This window comes from Triturus cristatus, chromosome 4_2, assembly GCF_964204655.1.
Source record: "Triturus cristatus chromosome 4_2, aTriCri1.1, whole genome shotgun sequence".
In the NCBI taxonomy this organism is placed as follows: Eukaryota; Metazoa; Chordata; class Amphibia; order Caudata; family Salamandridae; genus Triturus; species Triturus cristatus.
Window position 1 is genome coordinate 169,619,247 of NC_140586.1, and position 26,568 is coordinate 169,645,814.

Consider the following 26,568-nt stretch of genomic DNA (forward strand, 5'->3'; position numbering starts at 1 on the left):
GAAACATTTTAAATAGACAATAATGTGAGCGGGCTCACTCAGAGACCGGTAAGGATCAATCATTTTGATACCGTTAGGCAAACACTGACAAATCACTATGCTCTAAATAAAAACATCTGCTCATTTGATACAGCTAAATCTTATATATAATAAATAACAAAAATAATTTCAATATCTATTCGTTTTAACTAAATTGTATTTCATTTTAATATAATCTTATTTTTGTAAATGCCACACTTCAAACTTGCCACCCAAGGTCTGGCACTAGAGGGTTTGTACTTGAATCTCTTAATGGGATTGAAGGAACACAGTGTTCACTAGTAGAGGCCACTCACAGAACCTGCTGTAAACCTTTGTTTCTGCTGTTTTACTTCGAAAATGTTATATTTCTTACAACTTGTAGTCAAACATGTAAATATATTATTTAAATATTCCTTTAAATATCTTTTGAAATATGGCACTGTTATTCCGTACTATAATTTATTTTGATCTTAACAAAATTGCAGCTCACCCTACATGCTCGGAACCTCTGGCAATAATGAATTAATTACTTACCGGTAAACTGTATTACTACAAGTTACGGTGCTACTCGTTCCAGTCGATACTGATTGATATGGTCCCATCTCCCATAGCCCTTTATACAGTCCTTTACCTATTGTTAGTTAAGCATATAAATGGCCCCTCCCTTCTTCATGGCTTCCTGTGTGTTACAAGCTTTTTAGGTCTCGGCCTCACGTAAGCAGTGCATGCGCTGCTCTCGTCTTACGAGGCTTCTTCGAAACAATACGGTTCCAGAAACCTCGTCCCAGCTCCGCCTTCAGTTGTGATTCGTGCGTGATGTTTGGCGTCACGAATTATGCCAAAGGCATTACAGTGATTGCACTGAAGGCATGTCACTCATTGTTTGTTGCCACCCTGTCTCCTTTGATCCACGCCCAGCGGGATTGGATTTCTTACCGGCGGCAGTACACACAGTCCTTCATTAGGCGGTGTGCACTTTTTTCTTCTTCACTTTTTTGCGCTAAGAAGCCCCGGAGCACTGAAGCAGCTTTGTCCCCAAGCATCGTGCCTTACTTTTTCCAAGTTTCTTTACCCGAGCGCTTCAGGAACCACCAACCTACAGATTCCCCCACCCCCTTACCTTAGCTTTGCCGGTGGCCAGCGCTCCCAGATAAGGCGGCGGAAGCATCTGCGGGGGAACCCAGGCTCCTCGCCGTCTTCTGTTCCCAAGGAGTTCCACTTGTAAACAACACCCGCTGCTGCTGTGCGCGCCCGAGAACCCGGGGAACCCACCAACCACCCCCAGAAATGTAAACAAAGCAAAGATCGGCACGCTGATGTCTGCTTCTGTCGCTGGTGTCCCCACAGCACAATAGGTAAGGGTGCCTAGCAAACATCGGAGGGTTCGACGCACCGCTCCGCGCAGAGGACCAGTTGCTCGGAGTGAGTCTGTTTTCAGGTCTGTCCCCGGCCTTACGTGCCGCCTGCAGGTATGTTCCAAACTCGCCCGCCCGTGAAAGCTTGACAAGCAGAGAAGCCTCTCTCTTTCAATGAGCCTGCTTATTTGCCTGTCAATCTCAGGGCCCACTTTCTGCATTCTGCAGCTGTGCACTTTGCTAAAGTTGCCATAGAAATTTCCATAAGCTCCTTGCTGTCCGACTAGGCAATTTGTTCATTCAGGTCAACAGGCTGTGTGTGTTAGTGTACATAACGTTATAGCCTCTGCTGTCTCTAGAGTTCACTGTGAACCAAGCATCCAGAATGAACTGCAGAAAGTGAAACTACAGTTGAATATAAATCGCAGGAGGCATAGGCTGGGTTCTAAATGTATTTGAAAGGCTGCAATGGAGTCGCCTAACATAACCTGTATTTGTAACGGGCGTAGCTACGGTTGGTGCAGCAGGTGCAGTGGTTACTGATTACTCAAGATTATTTTATCAATATTGTATTTTGAGTGACTAAAGTTTATTATGTATTGAGAATATTAACACTCCCAACCCACAATGTCGCTTTCAGAAGGTCTTTCTATATCAACACTGCTTGCGAATGACACAAGCTTGGTCAATGGGCAAAGGACTTGGAGCAGCCACTTAACATGTTTAGTGTTTTGGGGCACATAACTACATAAATACTATAGTCAGGACATTTGCCATTCAGTTCTATTTAATGTTGCTTTGATTTGTGAAGTCAGAACATAGTCAGAAGTTATAAAAGGGATAGATACTTCAGGTTGTGAGTTTAGATAGAGCATTTGTTCTAGCTAAGTAACAAACTGCACACATTATGAAGATATGATGTAGACAACATTTGTCCTGATTTATATATTTCCTGTCCTCTTCTTTATGGTGCCAGATAGTTGGCAGAGCTTTTTACTGTAAAAAGGCATGGTGAACGGACTGGGATGTGTGAGTCCCAAACTTTGATGGCCTTAGATATCGAATTGCAAGTAACCCACAGAGAAAAATCCACAATAGAAATCCACACAGGACAAGATTAATTTAGAAACCATGAAGGTTTATTTAAAATGTAGAAATCATTACAGCAAGCACAAAGGCAAATAGTTAGTCAATTCAATTCATACTCAGTCAATAGTAAAAAAATTATAAAATCATAAAGACTGCCTCTAAAAATGCTCTGAAATTATTATAAGTATAAATCACTATAAAGATAGTCATGCAGCCTGCCTTCAATGAATATGGTAAGCATTATCCTACAATATTAGTATGGAGAAAATACACAGATTAACGTGGAGTCTGCTCTCTAAGTACACCCGAGAAGGTCTTGCTTACATCTCAAATACAGTGCATTACATATCTTTGCAAACAGAAGAAGCATACTGTCAACGTGCTGTGATACACAATTCCAATAGTATAACAGAAAACACATCATATGAAAAAGGACGTTTGCTCAATTACTAATGAATAATCATGTATTATGTATGGAAGGGAAAAGAAAGGCCCATTTAAAATGATGTACACAAACTCAGGTAGGCAAGAGGAAATGGCTTTGTAAAGATACATTCGAGCTGTTTGTTCTCCAGGAACATCACAAGCACCAACAAGCATTGAAAATGCAACAGTTCTCGCCTTTTATTAAGTTAAAGCCATTTGCTTTGCTATACAATACCATTAGCAAAGCAAATGGCTTTAACTTAATCAAAGGTGAGACCTAGTGCATTTTCAATGCTTGTTCATATTGTGAGTGTCGTGAATTTGGGAGGGGGAAGGGTCTAATGAAGTTTACTGGTAATTAATGAATCATTGCCCCCTCGTAAGTGCTCCTCGTCCCAGTCGATACTGATTGAGGATATACAAAAGCAGAAATCGCACCACAATCTCCATTAATGCCATAAGGACATTTAATAGTGCTTACAATTACTTCATCGCATCTTGAAGAATACCTGAAGCACAATTAACAGACTCCTCTTTCCCCAAATCTAAACGATAATGGGGTATGAAAGGGCTTGGAGTGGACCACGTATGGCCCCAGCAAATCTCTTGTAGTGAAATTCTCACTAACTGTGCCCATGAAGTGGCAACTGCTCTCTTTGACCCGCCTTGTGTTGAGTGTGGCAGTTTGACTCCTGCAGACAAGTAGGCTTGCGATAAAGCTAGTATACCCCATCTGCTTCTTGTGGAAGTTGACACTTCATTCCCTTAGTTAACTACACATAGGATATAAAAAGAGCTCTCGGCTCTCTGAAATCTTTTGTTCTTTGTATATAGATTTGGAGAGCTCTTTTAACATCCAGTGTAACTGGAATGGGGTCTGAAGACTCCATGGTGGTGACTGGTAATACTTCCTGCGAGAGATGGAATTTCTTTTGTATGTTGGGCCTACATTTTGGATCTGGCATATGAAGTACCCTGTCAGGTAGGAATTTTAAGTATGGGTAAATAATGACTAACGAGAAAATTCCACCCAATCGTCTGACTGAAGTGATTGGAATTGCAAAAAGCCAGTTTTGCCGATGCCCATAAGAAATTGGCTGACTCCAGTGGTTCAAACGGGGGCTCTTGTAAACCTTTCAACACAACTGACAAATCCCATTCCGCAATCAGATTTGGGACAACTAGCTTTCTCAACCAGAAACTTTTTAACAATTTTGTTACTGAAGGGATAATCTGCGAGATGCAAAATGTAACCAATGTTTCGAATATGCCTTGAGTGTAGATGCCTTCCATATGGCTTGCAAAGCAAGGGCTACCTGCCTTGATCACCCTAGATTGTTTAAACCACAATTTACAAGCCGTTAGGTAAAAATTGCACAATTGCTTCTGTGTTAGGAATAGAGGTTTGTGTGGGAGTTTATAAACTATTGAGAGCCTCATAAGTAGGGAAACCATGGCCATAGTGGCCAGAATGGTGCTATCACAATCACTTCCACGTTCTCTGCTCGGATATTCCGCAACACTTTTTTGATTATTTGTCTTGGAGGGAAAGCATAAAGCAACCATTTCAGCCACTGAATTGAAAGGGCATCGACTCTCTACAAATCCGGGTACCATCGGTCCAAATAGTACTAGGGTAGCAAAGCACTGGCCCGGGATGCGAAAACATCCAGCCACAGCATACCAAACCAATCTACCATCAACCTGAATGCCTTCATAGTGAGGTGAAACGAGACAGATGTTGGATGTTGGAAAGCAATGTACAGCTTGCTCGATATTTCTTTTGTGAGAGGAATTAACTTCATGTAACTCTGTGTCACAGGAGACCAGTGCCTGAGTAGGTGGTAGTACAGAGGTTTCAAATGATGTCGGGTCCACGGAACTACCATTGCTGGTGCAGACAGTAAGCCCTGGACTCTCAACCACATGTTCACAATTGCTTTGGGTAATCATAGGAGATTTGCCAACTGTTGCTGTAGATTGACTGTCCTGGAGTCTGTCAGGAAAGCATTCCTGACTCTATCTTGAGGCACCCCATATGTGAAGCTCTTCTTCCTCTTAGTCTGTGGGGCTTGATTTTTGAAGTATCATCAACAATCGCAGAGACTGCAGTGTCATACACACTGTTTCGATGCTGGACTGAGCCTTAAAGAAAGTAGAACCACAAATAAGTCAGTCATCTAAGTAGGGAGAAATGTGTATGTCTTAAAACTGGAGATAGGCAACAACTCTTGCCAGTACCTTTGTAAATATTCTCAGAGATGAAGAGAGGTCGAATGGCAGGACTCTGTACTGATAATTATATTGTTGTACCACAAACCTTAGGTATTGTTGACTGCAAGGATTAATCGGTATATGAAAGTACGTGTCCTGCAAGTCCAAAGTTGCCATAAAATCTTCCTTTGAAAAAAGAGGTTTTATGGCCTGTAAAGTTAGCATCCTGAATGCAGTGTAAAGGACAAATGTTTTCCTTGCTATCAAATTCAACATCAGCCAGTATTTTTCATCTGGTGCTGTCACCAAGAAGATTATAGAGTAGAAGCAAGAGCCTCTCTGCCCTGGTGGAACTGGTAATAATGCTCCTTTCTGAGTCAGGCTTTGAATTCCTGATAGCAAAGCCTGCTTCCTTGATTCTACCTTGAGTAATGTTGAATTGATGAAATAGTCATTGGAGGCACTTCCGTGAACTCCATAGAATAATCTTCTCAAACAATATTCAGAACTCATTGATCTTGGACTATCTTCTTCCATTCTGAAAGGAAATTTGAGATTCTGCCACAGACTTGCTCTTCCATATATAGTCAGGACTTTTGATTTTGCGGTCCTGAAGTGTGCTGGGACCGGGATTTGTCAAAAAGCATTGCCCCCAGCCTCGTGCCTTGCTTTTAAAGGGACATTTTGAATCTCGTACAGCCATTGGCTTTTTTTGCAGGAAAGATCTCATCCCAGATGTTGTTCTAAATAGGAACAATATTTTCCTTTCCTCCACAAATTTTTTGACCATGTCACTAAGCTCAGTGCCAAATCGTTTAGTGCTTAGAAATGGCAGTTTATGAATTAATGATCTAAGTCTGGTCTATTTTCCAAAGTTGTTACCATGGGAGTCTTTTTCCCCTTATGGCTGCTCCAGACACTGTGGCTGCTGCCCAAAGAGAAACAAAGATAAGAATTGAGCCAACAATCCCATATTTACCAAAATGTAACCTGGATCTCTTTGTTCTTGCAAGCAATCAACCAGAGTCTGCAATTCTGTGCGTAGGCTGCATAAGTGTTCATACGGAATGAAAAAATGTGCTGCTGCATAGGACCTTTCAAACGCTGCCTCTACCTTCCATTCCACTGCATCCAGTAGTGTTGCCTCCTCAGAAGCCAGAGATGAGGAAGATGCCGTAGACTAATATAGAATTTATTTTTGGTATTTGCTGAAATTCTTCAGCAAAATCTTCCAAAAACATATCTCTGTGACATAAATCGAGGAAAGGATGCTTTGTCAATGCCTTTTCATTCTTTCAAGGGTAAGTTTTTTCACCATATCATGGAAAGGCAAAGAATCTAGTTTGAGAGGTCGTGTCGTGATAAAACAGCTTATTGGTGTTGTTTTTGTTTAAAGTTAAGAACCTCTTTTATGTGTTTCAAAAGATCCTACATATGCCATTCTTGGAAATATTCAGGGCACAAGTCGGGGTTACAAGCAGGTACCGGCGTCCACCCACTATTTGCACAGGGTGGACGCCGTCCCACGCCAAGAAGTTGAGCCCCACAGAAATTTGCTGAACGTGTACCGGTGTAATGTTCAGACACCGGGATACGTACAGCAGCTCCTGCATGTTGCCTGCTTTCCCTTCCCAGCAGCAACGTGCAGGCAGCGAGGGGGCTTTTTATTTTCACCTCCAGCTGGGCAAAGTTAAGGGCCATCAGGCCTCCTTTTGTTTTAATATCCTGACTGTGGGCAGCCTGGAACCTCACACTTAAAAGTAAATGCAATGGAGGGAAAACAAAGGCACACAGCTTTTTATCTCTTCACAGGTATTTAAGAGAGGTGTGCTTTTGCCTTTGTTCAGTCTCTGTATATGAGTTCATGCACTGTAAGAATGTCAAGTGTGTTTGTCTGTCCCAGTATTTACACAAATAACAATTTCAATAGCACTATTTTATTTCTTTTATAGCGCTATGCAACCCAATGGAGGGTGTCAGAGCTCTTTATGTAACATACAGATTATACATTGACAATAAATCATGTACATATGTAAATTAATGTGCAAGATGAGTTACATGAGACAGTGAGGGTTACAATGTGTAGGAGTTACATGTCCATACCTCACTGTGGTCTTTTGGAAGTATTTCAATTTATCAACTGCAGGTAACAAAAGGATCTCTGTGTTAAAAGCAGTAAACCACTTTACTATGTACATAAAATAAAAATCTGTCATCATCGTGTTAGGTGATGTGCATTGCAGGAAACACATTTACCTTCTCTACTACTTTGATTCAAATCTGGAACACAGATCTCTCCAGCAAGTGCATTAACCACCAGAGTTATCTCACCATTATTACTATTCCCTAAGATTTACTGGGCACCTTCACAGCACATGCCTTAACCCAATACATTTTTTTTAAATGTAGACTTTGCAACCAATTAAGCATAAAAGATCTACTACCCTGCTTCTCCTTGTTGCCAATTTCTTTGTGGCAGGGTTTAAAAAACATAAATGTATTAGTTGAGGCCCAGATTTGGCGTTGAGATTGCGCCACTTTTTTGGCACAACTCCAACGCCAAATCTCATTTGTTAAATCTCATAATGCGCTTAAATGTACTCATGATGTACCTGATAAACATATGTGTGAGGTCTTAATATCTGATGTCACTTCTTGTGATGCCACTTTCAGTGAGGTCACTTCCTGTGATGTCATGTGCAATGTCACGCGTCGTGACATCATGCGCTGCGATGGCACGTGTCATGATTTCCCTTGCATACTGCCTAACCTGTTTAGTCCCCCCACTTCTTTTTTTAGGACTTGTACCCTGGACATATTTACTCTTTATAGGCCATCCTCTGATTCTTCATAATCGTACGTATTTAGCTTTGCCTTTTTCCTGAGGTTCTGAAATAGCAGAATTTATTGCTTCTTTGATTGCAGTGTCCAATGACTGCTTAGAAATTGTAATGATCGCTTCAGGCTCATTCTCTGTCCCAGCAAGATCGGTTAGCTCCATGTGATCCTATTTTGAAACACACTTTTTTGTGCCTGGCTAAAAGCACTGGTTATTTATTTATATAGGGGAAGAGTTTTGAAGGGAAATCTTCTCTGCAGGTGTCAGCCTAATCAGACATTAATGTGTATGCCGCATGTTCAGCCCGATCAGGATAACCATCTTCCGGGTTTGCACACAACGATGTGTGCCTGCCGCATGCTCACTTCCGTGCCCCGCCCCAGCCTCGCACGTGAGCAGGAAACACGTCCTGCTGTACCACATCACCAAACGACCTGCGTTTAAGTAACAATTAGAATTTCACAAAATAAGGTTAAAAAAGAAACATACTTGTGTTTGTTCTTGTAGCTGTAATGTATGGACTAACTTAAAAAAAGGGAACCATCAGGAAGCCGTGAAGGAGTGAGGAATAATTTATACAAGTAACTAAAAATAGTTAAAGGACTTCAGATAAAAGAGCTGCAGCTAGGATGACTGTTTAAAGGGTTATGGGAGAGGTGGGACCACCTCGATCAGTATCGACTGGGACCAGAAGCTTACAAAGTTGTAATATCTCTACTCTCCCCCTCTGCCTTCATCCATGACCAATAAAGGCAATTACAACCCTGGGTTTTCCCCGACACACAGTCCCTTGACTGTAATGTTTTGTTACTTACTGGTGATCTTCATTACCCCGATTAAGGTCCTCCTCGTCCCAGTGCTTACAATGTGAGGCATTCCTGCCTCACGACAGGCTTATACAAACACTATTTTTTTTTATGTCCATAATTTAAGCCCCTCCCACCCACAGCCATGCCTGTTATCAACATGTTCAGACACAAACACAGTGGGAGGGAGGGAGGGAACAAGACTGGGACAAGGAGGACCTTAATCAGGGTAATGAAGATTACCGGTAGGTAACGAATCAGTACCACCTCATATGTCCTCCTCGTCCCAGTCCTTACAATGTGAGGACCTAACGAGCAGAAAATAAGAAGAAAAACGCAGGACACCAGCGACCCATGCAAAAGTAGAAAACATTTGATCAAACAAATGATTAAGACACAGCAGCGTTCAAGAAGCCAACAGCAAAATTGTCCACAGAGGCATGCAAGACATCAAGGAGATAATGCCGGACAAACGTATGATGGGACTACCAAGTAGACGACCTACGAATCTCCTGGATAGAAACTCCCGCCGCCTCAGCCCAGGAAGTGGACACAGAACGCGTCGAACGTCTCTGCACCAGAGCCGGAAGAAGCAGACCCACAGACTTATAGGATTGGCAGACCGCCAATCACACCCACCGACTGTAGGTTGAAGTAGATACCTTGTTCCTTTTGGCCACAACCCCACAGGAGAAAAACAGGGCAGGAGAATGACGAAACACCAGGGTACGTTGAAGGGCCCTGCGAACATCCAAGGCCGAAGGAACAAGCGTATCCCCATCCCCAGGTAAATCAGGAATAACCACCTCCTCTTGTAAATGTAATTTGGAGGAGACCTTAGGGATAAAAGCTGGGTTAAGCCGCAAAATCACCCTGTCTTACAAGAACTGAAAGTAAGGAAAGGATACAAACAAAGCACACAACTCACCCAACTGCCTAGAAGGGTGATGGCCAAGCAAAATGCCACCTTAGCAGACAGCCACAACAAATCAGCTCACAACAAGGGTTCAAAAGGGGCAACTGCAGACCCTTCAAAACAGTCAGCAAATCCCAAGAAGGCACAATGAAAGGAGCGGCCGGACGACAAAGCCGAAAACTCTGAAGAAACCAACTCACCAAAGGAGCAACACCCTCCAAAGAGGCTCCCGGACCCCTACATGCCCGAACCACAGCTCACTGAGCAGACAAAGTAGAAGGGGAAAAGTCTTTTAAAAACTCATCTCAAAAGGAAATCAAGAATAGAGGCCGGATTCCCAATCACAGGATCCACACCATGAGAGGTGCACCAAGAGACAAAAGAGCACCAACGCTTACCATAGCTCTTAAGGGTAGAAGGCCTAGGCGACTGCTGGATGTCACAGGCCACCAAAGAAGAACAACCCAAAGATTCCAACGTCAGCCGTTCAAGAGTCAGGCCGTCAGATTTAATCGACGAAGATGAGGCAAGGATAGAAGAGAAAACTGAAATGGAGACGGAACCACTAGAATCGGGACAAACCTGCCCCTGGCCAGCTGCATCAGCAGTGGAAACCGAAGGCGGTGAGGCCAAAAAGGAGCAGTTAAGAGCACAGGCATCCTCTCCCCCTGAATCTTCGGCAGCACCCTCTGGAGGAGAGGAATCGGAGGGAAGGCATACAGAAGGCCCGAGGGCCAAGGAATTGAGAGGGCATCCACAGCCAAAGTCTCAGGACAGACCACCTCGGAAGAGAACTGAGGGAGAAGAGAGTTGTGAGGGGAAGCACAAAGATCGATCCAAGGAGTCCCGAACCGAATACAAAGGTCCCGGAACAGAGGACCAGATAGATGGAACAGAACTGAGGATGGAAGGTTGCGGCTCAAGCTGTCCGCATGAAAGTTCAGGTGCCCCTGAATGTAAACAGCCCTCAACGCCAACAAGTGAGACTCCGCCCAGGCTCAAATCATGGAAGCCAGCAGATTCAGAGATGCGCACAGGGTTCCCCCCTGGCGGTTCAAGTAACATCGAGCCACCTGACTGTCGGTACGAACCAACAGATTGCCCCTTAGAGAGAAACTTGAAAGAACAGCATCGCCTTCCAAACGGCCGCTAACTCCCGCCAATTTAAGGAACGGGCGCTGTTCGCCCAAGACCACTGACCCTTGGCCTTCAGGGACCCCAATGTGGCTCCCCATCCCCAAAGACTAGCGTACGTTGTCAACAAGAGGGGAGGAAGAAGCTGAAAACGCACTCCCTACTCCAGATTGGGAGTGCAAAGCCACTAGTCCAAATCCTGAACCAGAACAGGGGAGAGAGCAACCAGAGTGTCGTAACATGCACGGGAGGGGTCCCACTCTGACAACAGATCATTCACCAAGGGCTTGAGGTGTAGGTGAGCCCAAGGAAACACAGCTGTGGTGGCAGCCATCAACTCCTGGACCCGCAACCAAACCCAAGCCGGGGCAGATATGCGACTCAGCAGGTCCCTCAGAAGAAGCTGTAGGGTAGAGATCCGAGCAGGAGGGAGAAGGACCGCTTCACCAGGGTGTCGAAAAGTTCCCTGATAAACTGAAGTCTCTGAACAGGGACCAGATGAGATTTCGCCAGATTCAGCTTGAACCCCAGACCCTAGAACATGGCCATCGTCACCTCCACTGCCAGAAGAACCTTAGGAAGGAAGGAAGCAGAGTCAAAACAATCATCAATATAGGGAAACACAGAGAAACCCTGAAGCTGCAAAACCCCCACAGCAGGAGCCAATACCTTGGTAGAAGTCCGAGGAACAGTAGAGAGGCAGAAAAGCAACATCCAAAACTGGTAATGGACCTCATTCACTGCAAACCTCAGGAAACAGGGGTTTCCCGGATGGACAGGAACATGAAAATAGGCGTCTTCTAAGTCCTGAGAAGCCAAAAAATTGCCCTTTAGGATGAGGGGAATGACGGACTGCAAGGTGACCATCCAACATTGATCCAGCCGTACCAATTTGTTCAAAGACTTGAGATTCAGAATCGAGCGGAATGAGCTATCGGGCTTTGAGACCAGGAACAAAGTGGAATAGAACCCCAGGCCCCGTTCCACCTCCAGAACCAGGAGAACAGCTCCCTTTGACAGCAAAAGGTCCATGCCTGACAACATGGCAGATCTTTTCACAAGTCTCTTGACAACAGGGTAACTCAAAAACAGTCCAAAGGGGGAAGGCCCTGGAATGGAATCTGGTAACCCTGATTGATGACCGACAGGACTCACTGGTCGGAAATCAGACTTGACCAACGACCCAGGAACAAATGGAGCCGAACCCCCACCGTGGCATATTCACTTTTGCCCAGCACCCTGGGGCTGCTGCTGAGGCTGGGATTTATAATGGAACACATCCCCCCCACCACAAAAGGACTGAGAAGAAGCCAGAGCACCCTGAAACCCTTGCTTATGGAAAAATGACTTCTTCTGCACACTCTGAAAAGGCATGGACATTAAGCTCAAGCAATGTCTTTTGGAAACAATGTACAAGACTACATGTGGGCGTATGGTAGGGTTGATGGTTAGGGCACCACAAAACTGCCACATCTATTGTCCAGTAACATTGAGGGGGCAGAAAGACAAGGACTGGGCTGACAAAAATTAGATATGAATGTTTAAGGACCACGTGTCTGTAGCACACTAAATTGTCTCCAAGTGCTAATAACAGATGCTGTTGGAGCCCGGCTCAACTGTGTTCATTTTACACATCTCAGAAGAATAAGTTAACATGCAGGGACTTGTTCCTGTGGCCTTTAGACACACAGGTCTCTGAAGTGGATGCATTAGTTTACTAAGCTTTCATGCCACATGCGACCAAGTGTGCTAGATTCCACGTCACCCATGGGTGGTGCAAGTTTGTGAAATGGAATGCTGAGATGGCTACCAGTCACTACAGGAATCAAAGATGCTAGGTGCATAAAATAGTAAGATAACAAGCACTGGAATAGCCAATAGGTCTTGCCTTTGGGACCTTATAAGTGTTTAGTTATCCAGCACAATATCCTTGGTGCAACAACATCAAGTGTTGCATGGCTAAACAATTATAAGGTCCCTAATGCGAGACCTATTGGCTATGCAAATGCTTGTTAATTGTAACTACCTGGTTCGTGCTGAAGACTACAGTGCTTGTTTGAGAGACATAATAGCACCAGCTCGTGCTAGATAAACATTTTGCTACGGCACTAACCTTTAGCCATCCTGAATAGCAGGCTCCCTGGTGTACAACACGAATAAAACAAATTTGCAAAGTCAATAGCTCTCGAATGATAGGCGAGATCTATTGGCTTTGCCAATGCTTGTTTCCAACTGTTATCGCTGCCCGATCAAAAGATTTTCTCAGCAGCGCCATTTGGTCGTCATACAAGGGTTTCAGCACTGTGAACAGTACAATATAAACAAAGACTAAGTTGTGTCACGCCAATTCATTGAAAGCATTATTGAATTGGATAATGAGAACTAGCTATAATGACGTCGCCATCTTAGAAAAGAACCTATACCACTTATTCCCAGGCAAAATAAATAAAAACAGGACTAACAACTTTGGCGAGGGACTACAGAAATGAATCGACATAGAAAAGGAGACAACTCGGAAGTCGGCCTCCCTAGAGGAACTAGACAATCTTGCTTCACAATACCGAGTGCCGCGAGTGCCATCTTGGAGTGGAGGTAACTTCCCCAAACTCACCAGCAAATAACTGTAGTATTTCCTTAAATGGACAAACATTTCTATAGATTATTGACAATGGAAGAAATCGAATTCTCTTTATTGATTCACTCCACCATTACGTGGCCCCAAGGTTGTACATAGGTTCTGGGGCACTCTTCGTGGTTAGTTTTCTCTGTCTGGAGTGCACAGTGTGCGTACCTAATTTGTATTGCATGGTATTACAATACCTAATTTGGTCTAATTTCTGAAAACAACTTGTTGGCGTTTCCTGTTTCTTATTATCCGAGAAGAGCATTTGTAACAAACGCAGAGATTGTGAATTCACAACCGGGAACTAAACCTCCTATGATGCACTCTTCTGTTGACGTAGAAACGCTCAGCCGCAGCACTGGGCTCTTTAAACTGAAACTGACATGGAGTTGACCTGGAAAAGGCACATCAGAGCAGAGCTGCAGAGGAGGGACAGGAACCAGAAGGCGGGCTACAAGGGGCTGCTGGAGACATGTAACTAAAACCCACCCACTGCGCCACGAGGGTTACTGAAAGTATTGTAGGAAAGTTAGTTGTTACTGGAGATTGATAAAAGTTGGCTTTTGATCGAGCTGTGGACTGGCAGCAATTAAGGCATGTTTTGAAATCGTGTGCCCACGGCAGGGTGCGAAAATGTGTACCCCATGTCCAGCCTGGTTCAGTGAATCATGCTGGAAAACAAAACCAGGGAATGTTTGAGGCTACTATGTTGGAGACTACTAACCCCCTCCACGCTGTAATATGGGATGTCTGAGGCATGCTGGGAATTTGAGAATGAGCGTTATTGTTATGACTGTAGACCGTATAAACATTTCCACAGCGCGATCCTTTAGGAAAAAGTGTGTGTGTGGTGGGGGAGGGGGGAGACTGGTGTTGGGAAGAGCTAAGTTTACAATGGCAGTCTGAGAGTGGCTCACGGACCCTGTGTATTTTTTCTTGCATCCTGGTACTTGTATTCCCGTGTATCCGATTTTAAATGCAGAATAATATTTTCATATCTATCAAGTTTTAAGGTTGCTTATGTGTGGCATTTCCATAGTTACCGTTTTAGAAAAGGTAGCATTTCAAATCTGAGTCACACTGTCGTTCTGTTACCCATACTTACTCGCACAGATTGACGCTGTCAATAATCTCAGATCCTCTCACTGTAACTCATTCATTTCATGTCACCGTAGTGTTATAGCAGAACAAGAAATGCGAGTGGTGTGCGCGCATGCACGCGAAAAGTGAAAGTAGGCTGCGCCCGCGAAAGTCAGAGGCAGAAAATGTATATAAAGTAATAAAATAGAAAAAAAACAAGAAACGCTAGCGGTGCGCGCGCGCGAAAAGTGAAAGTAGGCTGATAAAATAATAAAATAGAAAAAAACAAGAAACGTGAGTGGTGCGCGCGCAAAAAGTGAAAGTAGGCTGCGCGCGCAAAAGTGAGTGATCGCGCCTGTACATATTGCAAAGCTGCCGGCTGTGCGCGTGCACACTCGCGGGAACGCAAGCTTGGCCAGCAGCACTTTCAAAACTCACATACTAAATGTCTCTCCGAGCAGCGCATGCGCGCTGACTCAGCGAGACCTAAAAAGTGAAAGTAGGCTGTGCGTGCAAAAGTGAGTGATCGCGACTGTACATATTGCAAAGCTGCCGGCTGCGCGCGTGCACGCTCGCGGGAACGCAAGCTTGTCGCCAGCCAGCAGCACTTTCAAAACTCACATACTAAATGTCTCTCCGAGCAGCGCAGGCGCGTTGACTCAGCGAGACCTAAAAAGGGAATCCTTGTCACTACATTCGTTTGCAAATGGACAGAAAATACGAGACAGGGTTAGAACGATGTCTGATCTAGCTTGCAGTGACCCTTTGAGCTACTAGTCACAGTATGCCATGGGCTGAGAAAATTAAATGATTAAAGATGATAACTCAGACTGTTTTGCAGGGACTTTATATTACAATCTAAAGAGCTTGGATAAGCATTCAGGTTAATGTTCCTCAATACGTATTTTTTTTCAGACGTCTAGAGATCTCTGGAAACTTTAGGAAAATTTAGAATCACTTTTTACATGATGTGGACCGTTCCAAACAGGATCTAGGAGTTTTGAAAAATTGTGCCCTCTGTTACCTAGACATCTGTGTATCCATCACTCCCACCCTCCCACAGTCCACCCTGTGAGTATTCATGGCTCAAGCTTACCCTCTTGGTTCCTCAAGATGTGGGCAATAGTGATTCCTCCAATTTCCGAATCACTAAACCTGAGAAGAAAGGTTCCATCTGGCTGCGAGCAGAGGAGCTTGTGGACATACTGTTTGCTGATGAACCCGATTATAAGCCTGTGGGATAAATCAGAATTTGTCAACTTTATAGTATAACAGAAAACATTGTTCAGCACTTTCAGATTAACTGCTTCAGTTCTACAATCCAGGATCTATGTTTGAAGTGGCAGTCAGGTATCAGGATAACTCTGGTTTACAAAGCTGGCTCACTTCACCAATGAATTGGACACTTCCGGTCTTCATTTTGTCATCTACTTCTGCTCTCAGTCAGGGTAACCTTCAGTCATTTAGCAAATGTTTTTTACTTCTTCAAGATGTGCATGACTACAGACTGAAAGTTATAGACCTTTGATACTTCACAGTCAATATGTATTGCTCTCCTCTCACAGGCCTGGCTACTTTGTTTATGGAGCTCGTTTAGCACACCACTGAATCCTCTGACGGTTCATTGTCAATTAACAGACCTAAAGGCATTACCTTGAGATATGTGCCACCAACCACATTATGCACCCGAGCTGGAATTAGTCGAATGATCGTTTTTTCTGGAACATTCAGCGATGTGAATAGGACTTGGTTACCAGAAGCATCACGATTTTTTTTAATCTCATTGCGGTCTTCTGTTTAAAAGAGTTCACGATAGCAAAGGGCCACACAAAGGACAGTTTTTAGGAACTACAAAGTAATGAATTTATCATGAAAATAGAAAAGAGTTTTTCCAATATTTATGTAAGACATGTGGGGGCAATTGTAAATTATTTTATGGAAAAGACAAGCACCTTTTAACTTTTGTAAACAGAACATTTTATTAGTGACAAAAAAAAAAATTTTGTTTTATGCACTGCTCTTTACGGTTATGAAAAAACCAAGTAAAGGATTTTTTTTGACTGACTTTAAAAGAGTGTAACTAAACTGTGTAATTGGTAAGCAGTGCCAGCTAACAATCAGTGTGTGTAACATGACTGAAATGGGCCAAGGAGCATCAATGTAAAAGGTGTGGGGGTCAAATTCGGTTTCGTTGGTGAAGCATTACTGCATAACCTAATTCAGAGTTGCAGAAAGGAGGAATTTGCTATGACTTTGTACCCTTTTTTAGAGCGAAATGATTGGTCAGCATACCCTGCAGAAGCCACTGCTTGTTCCAATAGAGAGTGTTTGCTGTCTTTAGTCCCAGTGGAAATTGTTCATTAGCCACCAGCTAGTGTCCAGCATTATGATTATGTAAGGGGTCAAAATAAAGGAGATTTTTCAATTCCCACAAATACTGAAGTACACAAAATCGATAAACATCTGTTTTTTAGCTTTACCCTTCTGGGTGAACGTGCGCTTCACAAATGTGATGTTATGTTATGTTAAAATCCTACACATCTCAACATAGTTACAATCCACAGATACACCTGAAGGCTAAGATATAAGAAGCTCTTAACTTACTTGTCTGACCAGTAGCTTTTCAGGCATTTTTTGCTGAGCTCTACCACTCCATCAAACCACTGCCAAAAGGTGAAGCTGCGCCCGGGCAGCAGTTCCTGTCAGTGAACAAATGAAAGAGAGAGGAGTGACAGTGAAGAACAGGAGAAGGCAATCAGGGAAGCAGGCTGATCAGAACACTATCACTTGGAGATAGCCTGACCTACATCAAGCTCAAACAAGAAAACTACACTGATCCGCTTCTGTAATGAAACACAGTGCTGACATTCAACAGTCATTCATTTCTAGTTTGAGGATCCAGCAAGTTGTTTCACCAAACCTGTGCTGCAGCACCCCCAGTTATTTCAGGTGAAGCACCCAAAACGGACCAGCCAAACAAGCACACCTCACCCTTAAACTGCAGCAGGATTGTGTGATTCCAGGGTTAGAGCTCCACAGGCAGCTTTTTCACTGCATCAGCAGGCTGTCTCGAAATATCTGCAAGACGTCAACATTCCAAAATGGCAGATGTTCCACCAATATATACATCCAGAACACTGGAGTGCACAACCTGTAACTCTTGCAGTGAGGATACAAGTCTATGCAATCTATTCTCCAATAGGGCTCTTAAACTGGAATTTTACCACCCCTGTCACAACTAAGAAGCCGATTCTGATCTCGCTGGGAGGAGGCTCGGATCCGGAGGGCTTTCCAACCGACTCGTGCTCCGGGGATCCGAGCGCCCGAGTACGATGGGAACAAGCGCTGAAGCGCTGACGGAAACGGGTCGCTCGGAGCCCCATTGAAGTCAATGGGAGCCTGTTGTACGACACGTACATAGGCTCCCATTGATGAAAAAAGTATGTTGCGCACAATGGCACCCCCTGTAGGGGGACGCGTCTTCGCCACCCGCACGGGACATGAACGTGTGGGTCCCCCCCTGTGATCGACTTGTAAGGCTACGGGTAAAAGGGGGTCCGGCGCGGATCCCCAAAGTCGGCTTCCCGGAGTGTTTATGTGTTGGAGGCTCCGACACGATCCGGCTGTCCGAATCGTGCATCGTACTGGCTCGGTCGGAAATCGCCTCCATTGCACGGCACAGTTTGCCTACGGACGAGACGTACAGAGCAGTTCGGACCCGGAAACGATTTGGTCAGTGAATTTGCGTTTCTCGCGTCATACTTGCTAGCTCGTACAGCTGTACGAGTCGGTCGGAAAACACGCGTATGGCTTGTACTTTTTCCGGCCGGATTACGTTTGGAGCCCTTCCGAGCCAGATTGCTATCGGCCCCTTAGTGTTGCTGAAAGCAGTCAAAATTGTCTATGGGAGCATGGAAATTTACCAATAGAATTGGATGCCGTAATCCAGATTCCCCGCTAATTTTTAATTTTCTCATTGGAATCCTAGGATCTTAATTGTAATCCTCGGTAGGTCTGCACCCACAGCTGTCAGTTACTCCCAGAGGAAGGAGGTGGAGGTAGGAAATAAATACCAGGAGAAATCGTAATGAAGTTCAATGAGTTTATATCTCTCACTTCCTACAGGAGAACATTATCACTATTCAGTTCTAAAAGTTCTGAGCCAAAATGAGGTTGTAAAGAGAAAAGGGCAAACTGCATGCATTCCAACACTTTACGAGTGTACCTCAATCGTTTAATCTACAGTGCTCAGTTTTCCCAGTCCTCCAACCATCTATAAACTCCTTAAGGTACAAACTTTGCATATTTTCATCAAACTCTAGGTTGATCTCACATGCACAGGAAAGAGACAGCGTGCACAGTGACTTACTTGCTGGGCTGGTATACACTCATCATGCATTGAGGTCGACCTCAGTGATTTACTTGCACTTTGTGAGCCCATTAGTTTGGGGTTTGCTGTACTTCTTAAAATATAGGGGTTAGTGGGTTTGTCTAGATATAATTTTTTAATTAGGAAAATTAAACATTTTTCTTTGAGTAGACTGACAGTGTATAGCAGCAATGCTTTTGGTGGAACTGGTGGACATTCTGCCAAAAAGACCACTTTGTACATGCTCCACCTTTGCAATCAATCGGGTATGCTTGTTGACAGACTCATCTTTTTAAACCACTTGTAACACGTGGTCCAACTTAAAATGTATTACAGTTCCCAAAAAGACACATAATTCTCTTAGTTTTGCGAGCTGGAGCAAGGGACTACAATAATGACAATTGGAGGGCAGGAAAGCTTTAATGGGATGGCACATAGAAACAGTAGCTTTCCTGTGTCTAGAGAGAAGCTTGTCCTACGCGAGACCCCTATCTGCTACTCAATACGACATCCTGTCCTATGTCACCTTAACGTCAACTCTGAGACATACGCTCACCTTATTGAACTGGGACCAAGAGACGTTGCGATGCTGGAAATCCTCTGCATTCAAACTGTTGTCGTTGAAGACTTTCTGGGCCAAGAAGATGAAATGTTCAGTCAGGAGACCCTGGCTGGTGCCCACCTCCGAAACAAATCTCAGGTTCAAAGTCTCGCACATCTTGGGCCAAGCCACCCTTTCTGAGACTATAAAAGGGAGTCGATCCTAAAGGCAACCATAGACAAGAAGGGTTCAGGAGTGGGGTGGGGGAGAGAAATAAGCAAATGTTATGCATGGCTCTCACGGGCAGCCCCTAGCATGAACGTCAGATTCAAAGTCTGGTTATTCAGTTCTGTGATATAGTTGTTATGCGCTCCTGATGCATCATATAAAGCAATTCCAGGCTGCTCTGACAGGCCTCTCTGAGAGCCTGTTAGCGCCCGCTGGCTCTCTTTTCTGATGGAGGGCAGGGGGCACAGCTTCAAGAGCGATGGAGTAGAATGGCACAGAGGCTTTTGGGTTGGGTGGCTGGAGGCCAGTTATGCTTTTTTTTAAACATTTGTGACAGGTATGGCTGGCAGTTGAAAGCAGGGGAAGATGATTTTGGGAGCCATAGAGAACATGAAACTGATGGGTAAAAAGCGAATAACAAGGATATTTTTCACGTCTAATTTCTGAGTGACCTCACATACAACTTGACTGTCGCTTTTGTTGTCTATTTGATGCCACTCAGTACCCCTCAGTGAAAACATCCCTGTTATTCAGTTATCAACATGTAAATCTATATATGGTAGAAAACTTGTGTAAGCAAAATTCACACAATTTGATTTTGCATAATTATGAGAAATGTCATCAAAATTACACATAATTATGCGAAATGCAAAACTAGTATCTGCCGAAGTACTTCATTCTACTTGTGTCCAATTTAGATATGAGAACACTATTCGCAATAAAAAACACCAAAAACACTGCAATTAACAGTTGCTGAAGCTGTAATTCATGTTGTTCTTGTGCATTCGCAGTAAATGTTTGCAGCAAATGATGAATAACTACACGATTTGGCACAGTAGGGCAATTCTAAGAATTTCACACAGTAACGCGAAATTACACTATAATATGCCAGAGTAACGCAAATTTCATCGGGCCTACAGTAAACAGTAGTTGAACCAACAACAGATATTCTGTCCCATGAAAATAAGCTTGTTCAGAGAAGAAACTGTTTCTGTTTGTTAATTTTTGCCTTAGTAATTAGGTGGCATACTACTAAGCTAAAGAACACTGCCTAACAAAAATGAATGTGTCCTTCTGTAACGAAACTGGTGCTCATGTAAAGTGCTCTGATACCCGATGTCTCGGGTCTAGTTTGTGCTATATAAAACAAAAAAAACACTGGCCCAACCCCTCATAAATCATTTTTTTGTGCAATTAGTCTCATCAACTATGGCTGACGCTTTGCCTATATCATTTTGAAAACAGCGTTTAAGGCACAGATCTCTTAGTTCATGCATCTGTCATCCTGTCTGGACTGTCCAGCCTTTTTGTTGTTGTTCTAAACATTGTATTGATTTTGTGAATAGTAAACATGTAGTACAAATAACACAGCTGACTTAGCGCCTACATATCATTAAACACTTCAGAAGCGGCTGAAACAGCTGGGCATGATGCTGTAAAGGAAATCATGAACAGAAAATAACAGGGGCCATACAAAAATTCAAGGAACACAGCTTAACAAGAGGGGTAAAACCCCAATACATAATAATAGGACAGTGATAGTTAATAACTAGTGGGTATTTAAGTAGGCAGCTATGTCTCAAGCGTTGGAGGAAGAGAAGAGAGGAAAAAAGGGAGGGGAAGGGAATGAGAGACTAAGGAAAATAAGTATAACCATTAAGCAAAGAGGTGATTGAGATTAGGGGTGTGCAATAAATTACAGTCAGCTGGCGGAGTTCGCTGAGTTTTGCTCACTCCACGTTATGCAAATTTCCAGCAAAACTCCAACAGCCGCGTGCCGGAGATTTTTTTGTGCGCGGCTCACCAACTGTAAGTTGCCAAGGGAGAATTGGCGTCCCCTAGCGTGATTTTCCGATGCAAGGACAGCACCCGGCGAGATTTTCTCAACACGGGCAGTCGCAACCGTTTGCGGTGAGAAAGCTGCCACTCGTGTTGAGAATCTACTTGAGCTGCAGCAAAGAAGCAGGGCCCTCTGGTGCGCTGCGTGGTGCCATTCGCAGTGATTTTGCAGCATAGAACAAGTTCCTGGCGCAAAAAATCGTCAGGAGCAGCGCAACGTGCCTATTCTGCCCGCTTGCGAAACTCTGTGGAGTCTAGTATCGTAGGCTCGGCGAGCGCAAGGTGTTTTGCTTGAGCTGTGTTTCACTCCCTCGACAACCCTGTCTTATCCGATATGCAAAAGGATAAAAGTCAGAGCTGCTGAATTTGAGACCGGGAAACCAGGTTCGAGTCTCGGCTTGGGCTCAACATATTGTGTTTCTGTGTAAAGCACTTAATCTCCCAGTGCCAAAAAAACATGAATGTGACCTTGTGTAATGTGACTGGTGGTCATATACATAGATATAGATCCAATTACAATTCAAGGGTCCCTTCCCTCCCACTGACAGTTCCCCCTACCCCCTACTGCCACCATCAACAGCCCATGCCCTATGCCAGGCTGCCCTCTGAGGAATCTGTAGATGTGCTCAGCATGCAGCAGGCGTTGATAGGCCCTTCTTTCCCAATCAAGGGTCCCTTCCATCTGCCCAAAGTCAGCACAGGGCCACAGAAAACGGGATGACTAGCAACCCTGTGCTATTGTGTTCGGCTTGACCTATGATCCAGAAAGTTATCACAAAGGAGAATATAGCAAACAAGCACTCTCAGACACCTTTAAAATGCCTATTTCAAAGTGGAATACTCTGCTAAAACAGTTTCCATGATTTAAGGCTGAAAATGAGTGATTGCATGTAAAATAAAGTGCTGCAATAATGCAGCGAAATTTCAATTTTAGTGCAGCAAAATTTGCACATCTATACCGCAATATCCTGAGGGGGTCTGAAGAAGTACTTTTTATATGAGTTTAAAGGGCAACAACAATGTTGATTGCCACCTTCTCCGTTGTTACATATATCAGTGGAGTGCTTTTTAGCAACCTGATTTTCCATCTATATGCACTTCTGTTCAAGTCAGAGGAGCACCGGCCGATTACAGTCTCCTTACCATGTCATTCTTCATCTGTTTATTTTCAGAACCCTTTTCTTTATTTACTGCAGCACAGTGCAGCCTTGTCCCAGTGCTGCCTCATTCTCGCGCTTTTAGCCTATATTCCTTCCATTGTTGCCTAGTGCCTGCATTAACCAAATGTTTTTATTCCCGAAGCAACTGTTGAAGAGGCCACAGAGTGCACTCAAAAGGCACACACGCCAGTCATTCATGGTGATATTAATGGAATGCCTGATTATTTGTGAATTATGGCCCTGAAACCAGAGCAGCGCACTAGCTTTAAGCTCCATTCCCAGCACACTTGCTTGAGAATTTAAGATTAGAATTAAGGAAGAACACTTGTGTGGCACATAAAGTTCATTGAAGGAATCAACAATGTGGCATCATTTATGCCGCATGACTAATAAATAGCGTTTTGTTTCTGCTTCTCCTTTTTGGTAAACAAACGATATCATTAAAAGCGGGCGCCAAATGCTAATTTCACAGTTGAATTTCAGGCAATGTGTTTTCGTATGGTGCCTCCACTAACCACCATTGGTGACAGTTTCCTCTTTACAGACCAGAGGGCAGCTTCTTTTATTCGTGCCGTTACCGTGTGTGTGTCGATGGCTAGCGTTTAGGGCTTATTTCAAGATTCTACCCCACATATTTTTTTACATTACACCTATGATACAGCGCTGGGATTATTTGGGAATTTGTTACTCTGTTCTAAAACACCTGCATTGTTTTTTTTGTATAACTATATTACAAATTGGAAATTTAAGGGGGCCCTCCAATGGAAAGAAAAATAAATATTTGAACAAGTCGAGCATTGCTTTCAATCTCCTACAATAGACATTCTAGAATGTTTCTTTGTCAATTATTTCAGCTTTGGTTTAAAAAAGTATTGTGGCGTGGTTCACATGATGGCCCTTTAATAATTTAATTTAAAACAAAAATACATACATATTTGCATTATGCGTTGTTAAATAATGCCATCGCTATTCTTTTTTACTGGAAGGCGTTTGTATTTACGCCCTCTTTCTCTAAGATATGGTGCTGGCACTTCGGCTTCTGTGATAGAATTACGCATCGGAATGGCATTTCGAAATGGTGCATTTGTGATTGAAAACATATCTTTGCTCCGTGGGATTAGCCCGTTAAAATCGGCGGGAATTTAACAACATCTTGTTTAACTTCCTTTTTTTATTGCAATTTTTTATAAATGTTTCAAAGACAAATAATTGAAGGTTAATCATGTCATCTGAGCCTACAGATTTTGGAGAAATTCAGGAAGCCTTTTCACTTCCTCTAGGGCACGGGGCAGCATCATGACATGTGTCATTGCCCTGGAAGTGGAGTTGTTTGGTCCTTGGTCACTTTGAAACATTTTTGGGTGATTCTTGGAGGCATCCAGAAGATTGTCTTTTTTTTTTTGCGAAAAAGCGTGTTAGCCTAAGGCCATCTTTCAGGTTTGCCCGCCCCTCCAATCCAGGAGACCTCCTGCTTCAGCTCACTTGTTTGAAAGGAGTAAAAAGTGAAGTTGTCGGCTGCCTGTGAATTCCTGGCATTCCCACACCATCCCTGCCATCTGCACCAGCCCTTACCTGCAGGAGCAGTGCACACACAGAGCAAAAGACCCTTAATACCATGCTCTGAGGTACATCTTTGCTTTTTTAAGGAAAAGGGTCTGCTGACAAGTTTAATTTCCAGCTGCACGCTGTATTCACAGCTGTATCTGTGTTTACCCCAATGGTCTGATGAGAACGTAAAAATATGTAGCTGTATCCAGATGGGTTTCCATTTATTGCAGACACCTACAGCCAGGTCACAGCTAGCAAACAAGCATGTGCAATGCAATAGGTGTTGCATTACTAAAAGTGTGAGCTTTTGGTGTTGCATTATTATTTGCAGCACCAATAGCTCAACTTTCAGTAATGCGAGACCTATTGCATTGCAAATGCTTGTTTTTATTTATTTGTAATGCTTTTTATTGCAGTGATTATACAATCAAGTAGGTTACAGTCATTATAACATAACAGCAATGCATTTGCACAAGTCAAATAGCAACACAGGTCGCCTTGTTCAACATTAAGCTTAGTTCGACTCCACTGTCTCGCTAGCGAGATCATCCATAGGATTCCTCCCCGGTGACTGCGGGGACGCACGGTGCTGATCCTTGGTTGAATGAGGAGACATAAAGATGATGGGAGATATCGTCACAAGACCCCACTTCCAACCTGTGGCACTGCGCACTCTTTCGTTTCACACCAATGGTTACTTACCACCTCTGCAAACGCATTATCCCACAGTATTGTAGCTTTCGCATTGTTATCCTGGTTTCCGTGCACAATCACCACTAGGGGCAGCGACAGGGCCTGCAAGAAAGAATAAGCTGGTAACTTTAGGGGCTAAAAACTGCTAAAAATGCCCTGGTTGCAAACCAGAGACGGTTTAAGGAATGGATAAAGTGGGCTCTGGCCATGGGCCCCCAGCCTTTTAGGGGGCCCCCCTGAAATATCTGACTCTGTTCTCTACACAGTTCTGCCCTCATTACTTTGAATGATTCTGAAACATAGATTATTTTAAATACCACTTTCTTGTAGTTTATTTTTAAATAGGGATGATGTGTGGGGGTCTTTTACAGACATTATGCAGAGAAATGTTGTCTTTATGTTTTTCAACACCATGCCACATCCATAAAGCAAATACTTTAAGTTCGAAACAGGACCCCAAATTTGAGAAATGGGGGTGGCTCACATAGATTATTTGCAACAATGTTAGTACACTGCTGCTTTATTAAAATACTGAAAACACATGTCACTATCCCTGAATATTAAATGGGAACGCATTTAGAATTTTGACTAGTGCGCCTGTGCAGTGTCAGTGACCTGGCCAAAGACAAAATGAAAAAGCTGGGATTGGATCATAAACTCAAAGCTGTTCCAAACAGGGGCCCCCAAAATATGTTTGGCCCAGGCCCGCCAAAATCCTTAAAAAGTCCATGTTGCAAACTATCCTAATCAGTGGGTTTTTTCAGGAGTTTTTGTGTGATTTGTACATCTCTGGCCAAGCCACTGCCAAGTTTTTAAATGTGAACCCCACCAAGAACGGACCTTGAAAGTTTTTTCCAGCTATGGGAGTGACAGACAAGAATACATTGCAGCTAACATGGGTACTCTGTGGCCAGTTTGCCTGCTGCTGATGTCAAAGAATATTTAAAATATAGAAGGTAATTTAGAAATTGGCAGAGCAGGACTCCACCATAAAATGGCAGAGCTCCAGGCCAGCAGAACATGCAGTCCCCGTGATCCATTAAAGGATGCGGCCCGGAAAGGAGGTCCTTTTAGATTTTTTTCATCCTTGTTGTGGATGCCACTGAATCTCTTCAGTCAAAGAGATTACCTCCTGGTTGAGGAAAAGGCCTAATGATGACGCTATCAACTACCAGTACGTCAGTGGGGGAAACATACCACTAACAGAAAGTAGTTGTTGAGGCTCCCACGGATTTCCTTTCAGGGGTCCTCCATGATCACATGATCCCACTCCCCTTTGATGATTTTGGCACCAGCATAATTCATCATAAAAAGTCCAGGAACATCTTTCCTCCCACCTTAAGACTCTCTAACAGGGCCCAAGAAAGGCAATTAGGGGGCATATCAACAAGGGCTTTATCTCTGCTTTTTTGGCTTTAAAAGCCAAAAAAGGAGAGATAAAACTAGCGCCCTATCAACAACAGGGTGCTAACACGCAAATTTGCCTGTTAGCACCCTTTTACTCTACGCTTCCCCTTGCATCTCTAATGAGATGCAAAGGGGGCGTTCCAGAGTAAAATAATAGGAGAAATGTCGCTAAGCGACATTTCTCCTATTATCAAGAATGTCGCTAACCCTGTTAGAGACAAAAAAAGCAGCGCTAACCGCGGTTAACGCTGCTTTTTTACAGCTGGTATTTTTGTGATTT

General features: G+C 43.6%; 1 protein-coding gene across 11 annotated transcripts in view; it reads right to left on the reverse strand.

Annotated features, from left to right (window-relative positions):
• The window catches only part of STAT6 (signal transducer and activator of transcription 6), a 760,203-nt gene that overhangs the window by 96,509 nt on the left and 637,126 nt on the right, over positions 1-26,568 (reverse strand). For all 11 annotated transcript variants that reach the window (XM_085600982.1, XM_085600983.1, XM_085600976.1 and 8 more), the window contains 4 exons: positions 24,891-24,983; positions 19,429-19,635; positions 17,108-17,202; positions 15,600-15,736 (listed from right to left, as the gene is read on the reverse strand). In XM_085600982.1, coding sequence (XP_085457108.1) covers positions 15,600-15,736; positions 17,108-17,202; positions 19,429-19,635; positions 24,891-24,983 — 532 coding nt within the window. The remainder of the gene's footprint in view (positions 1-15,599; positions 15,737-17,107; positions 17,203-19,428; positions 19,636-24,890; positions 24,984-26,568) is intronic.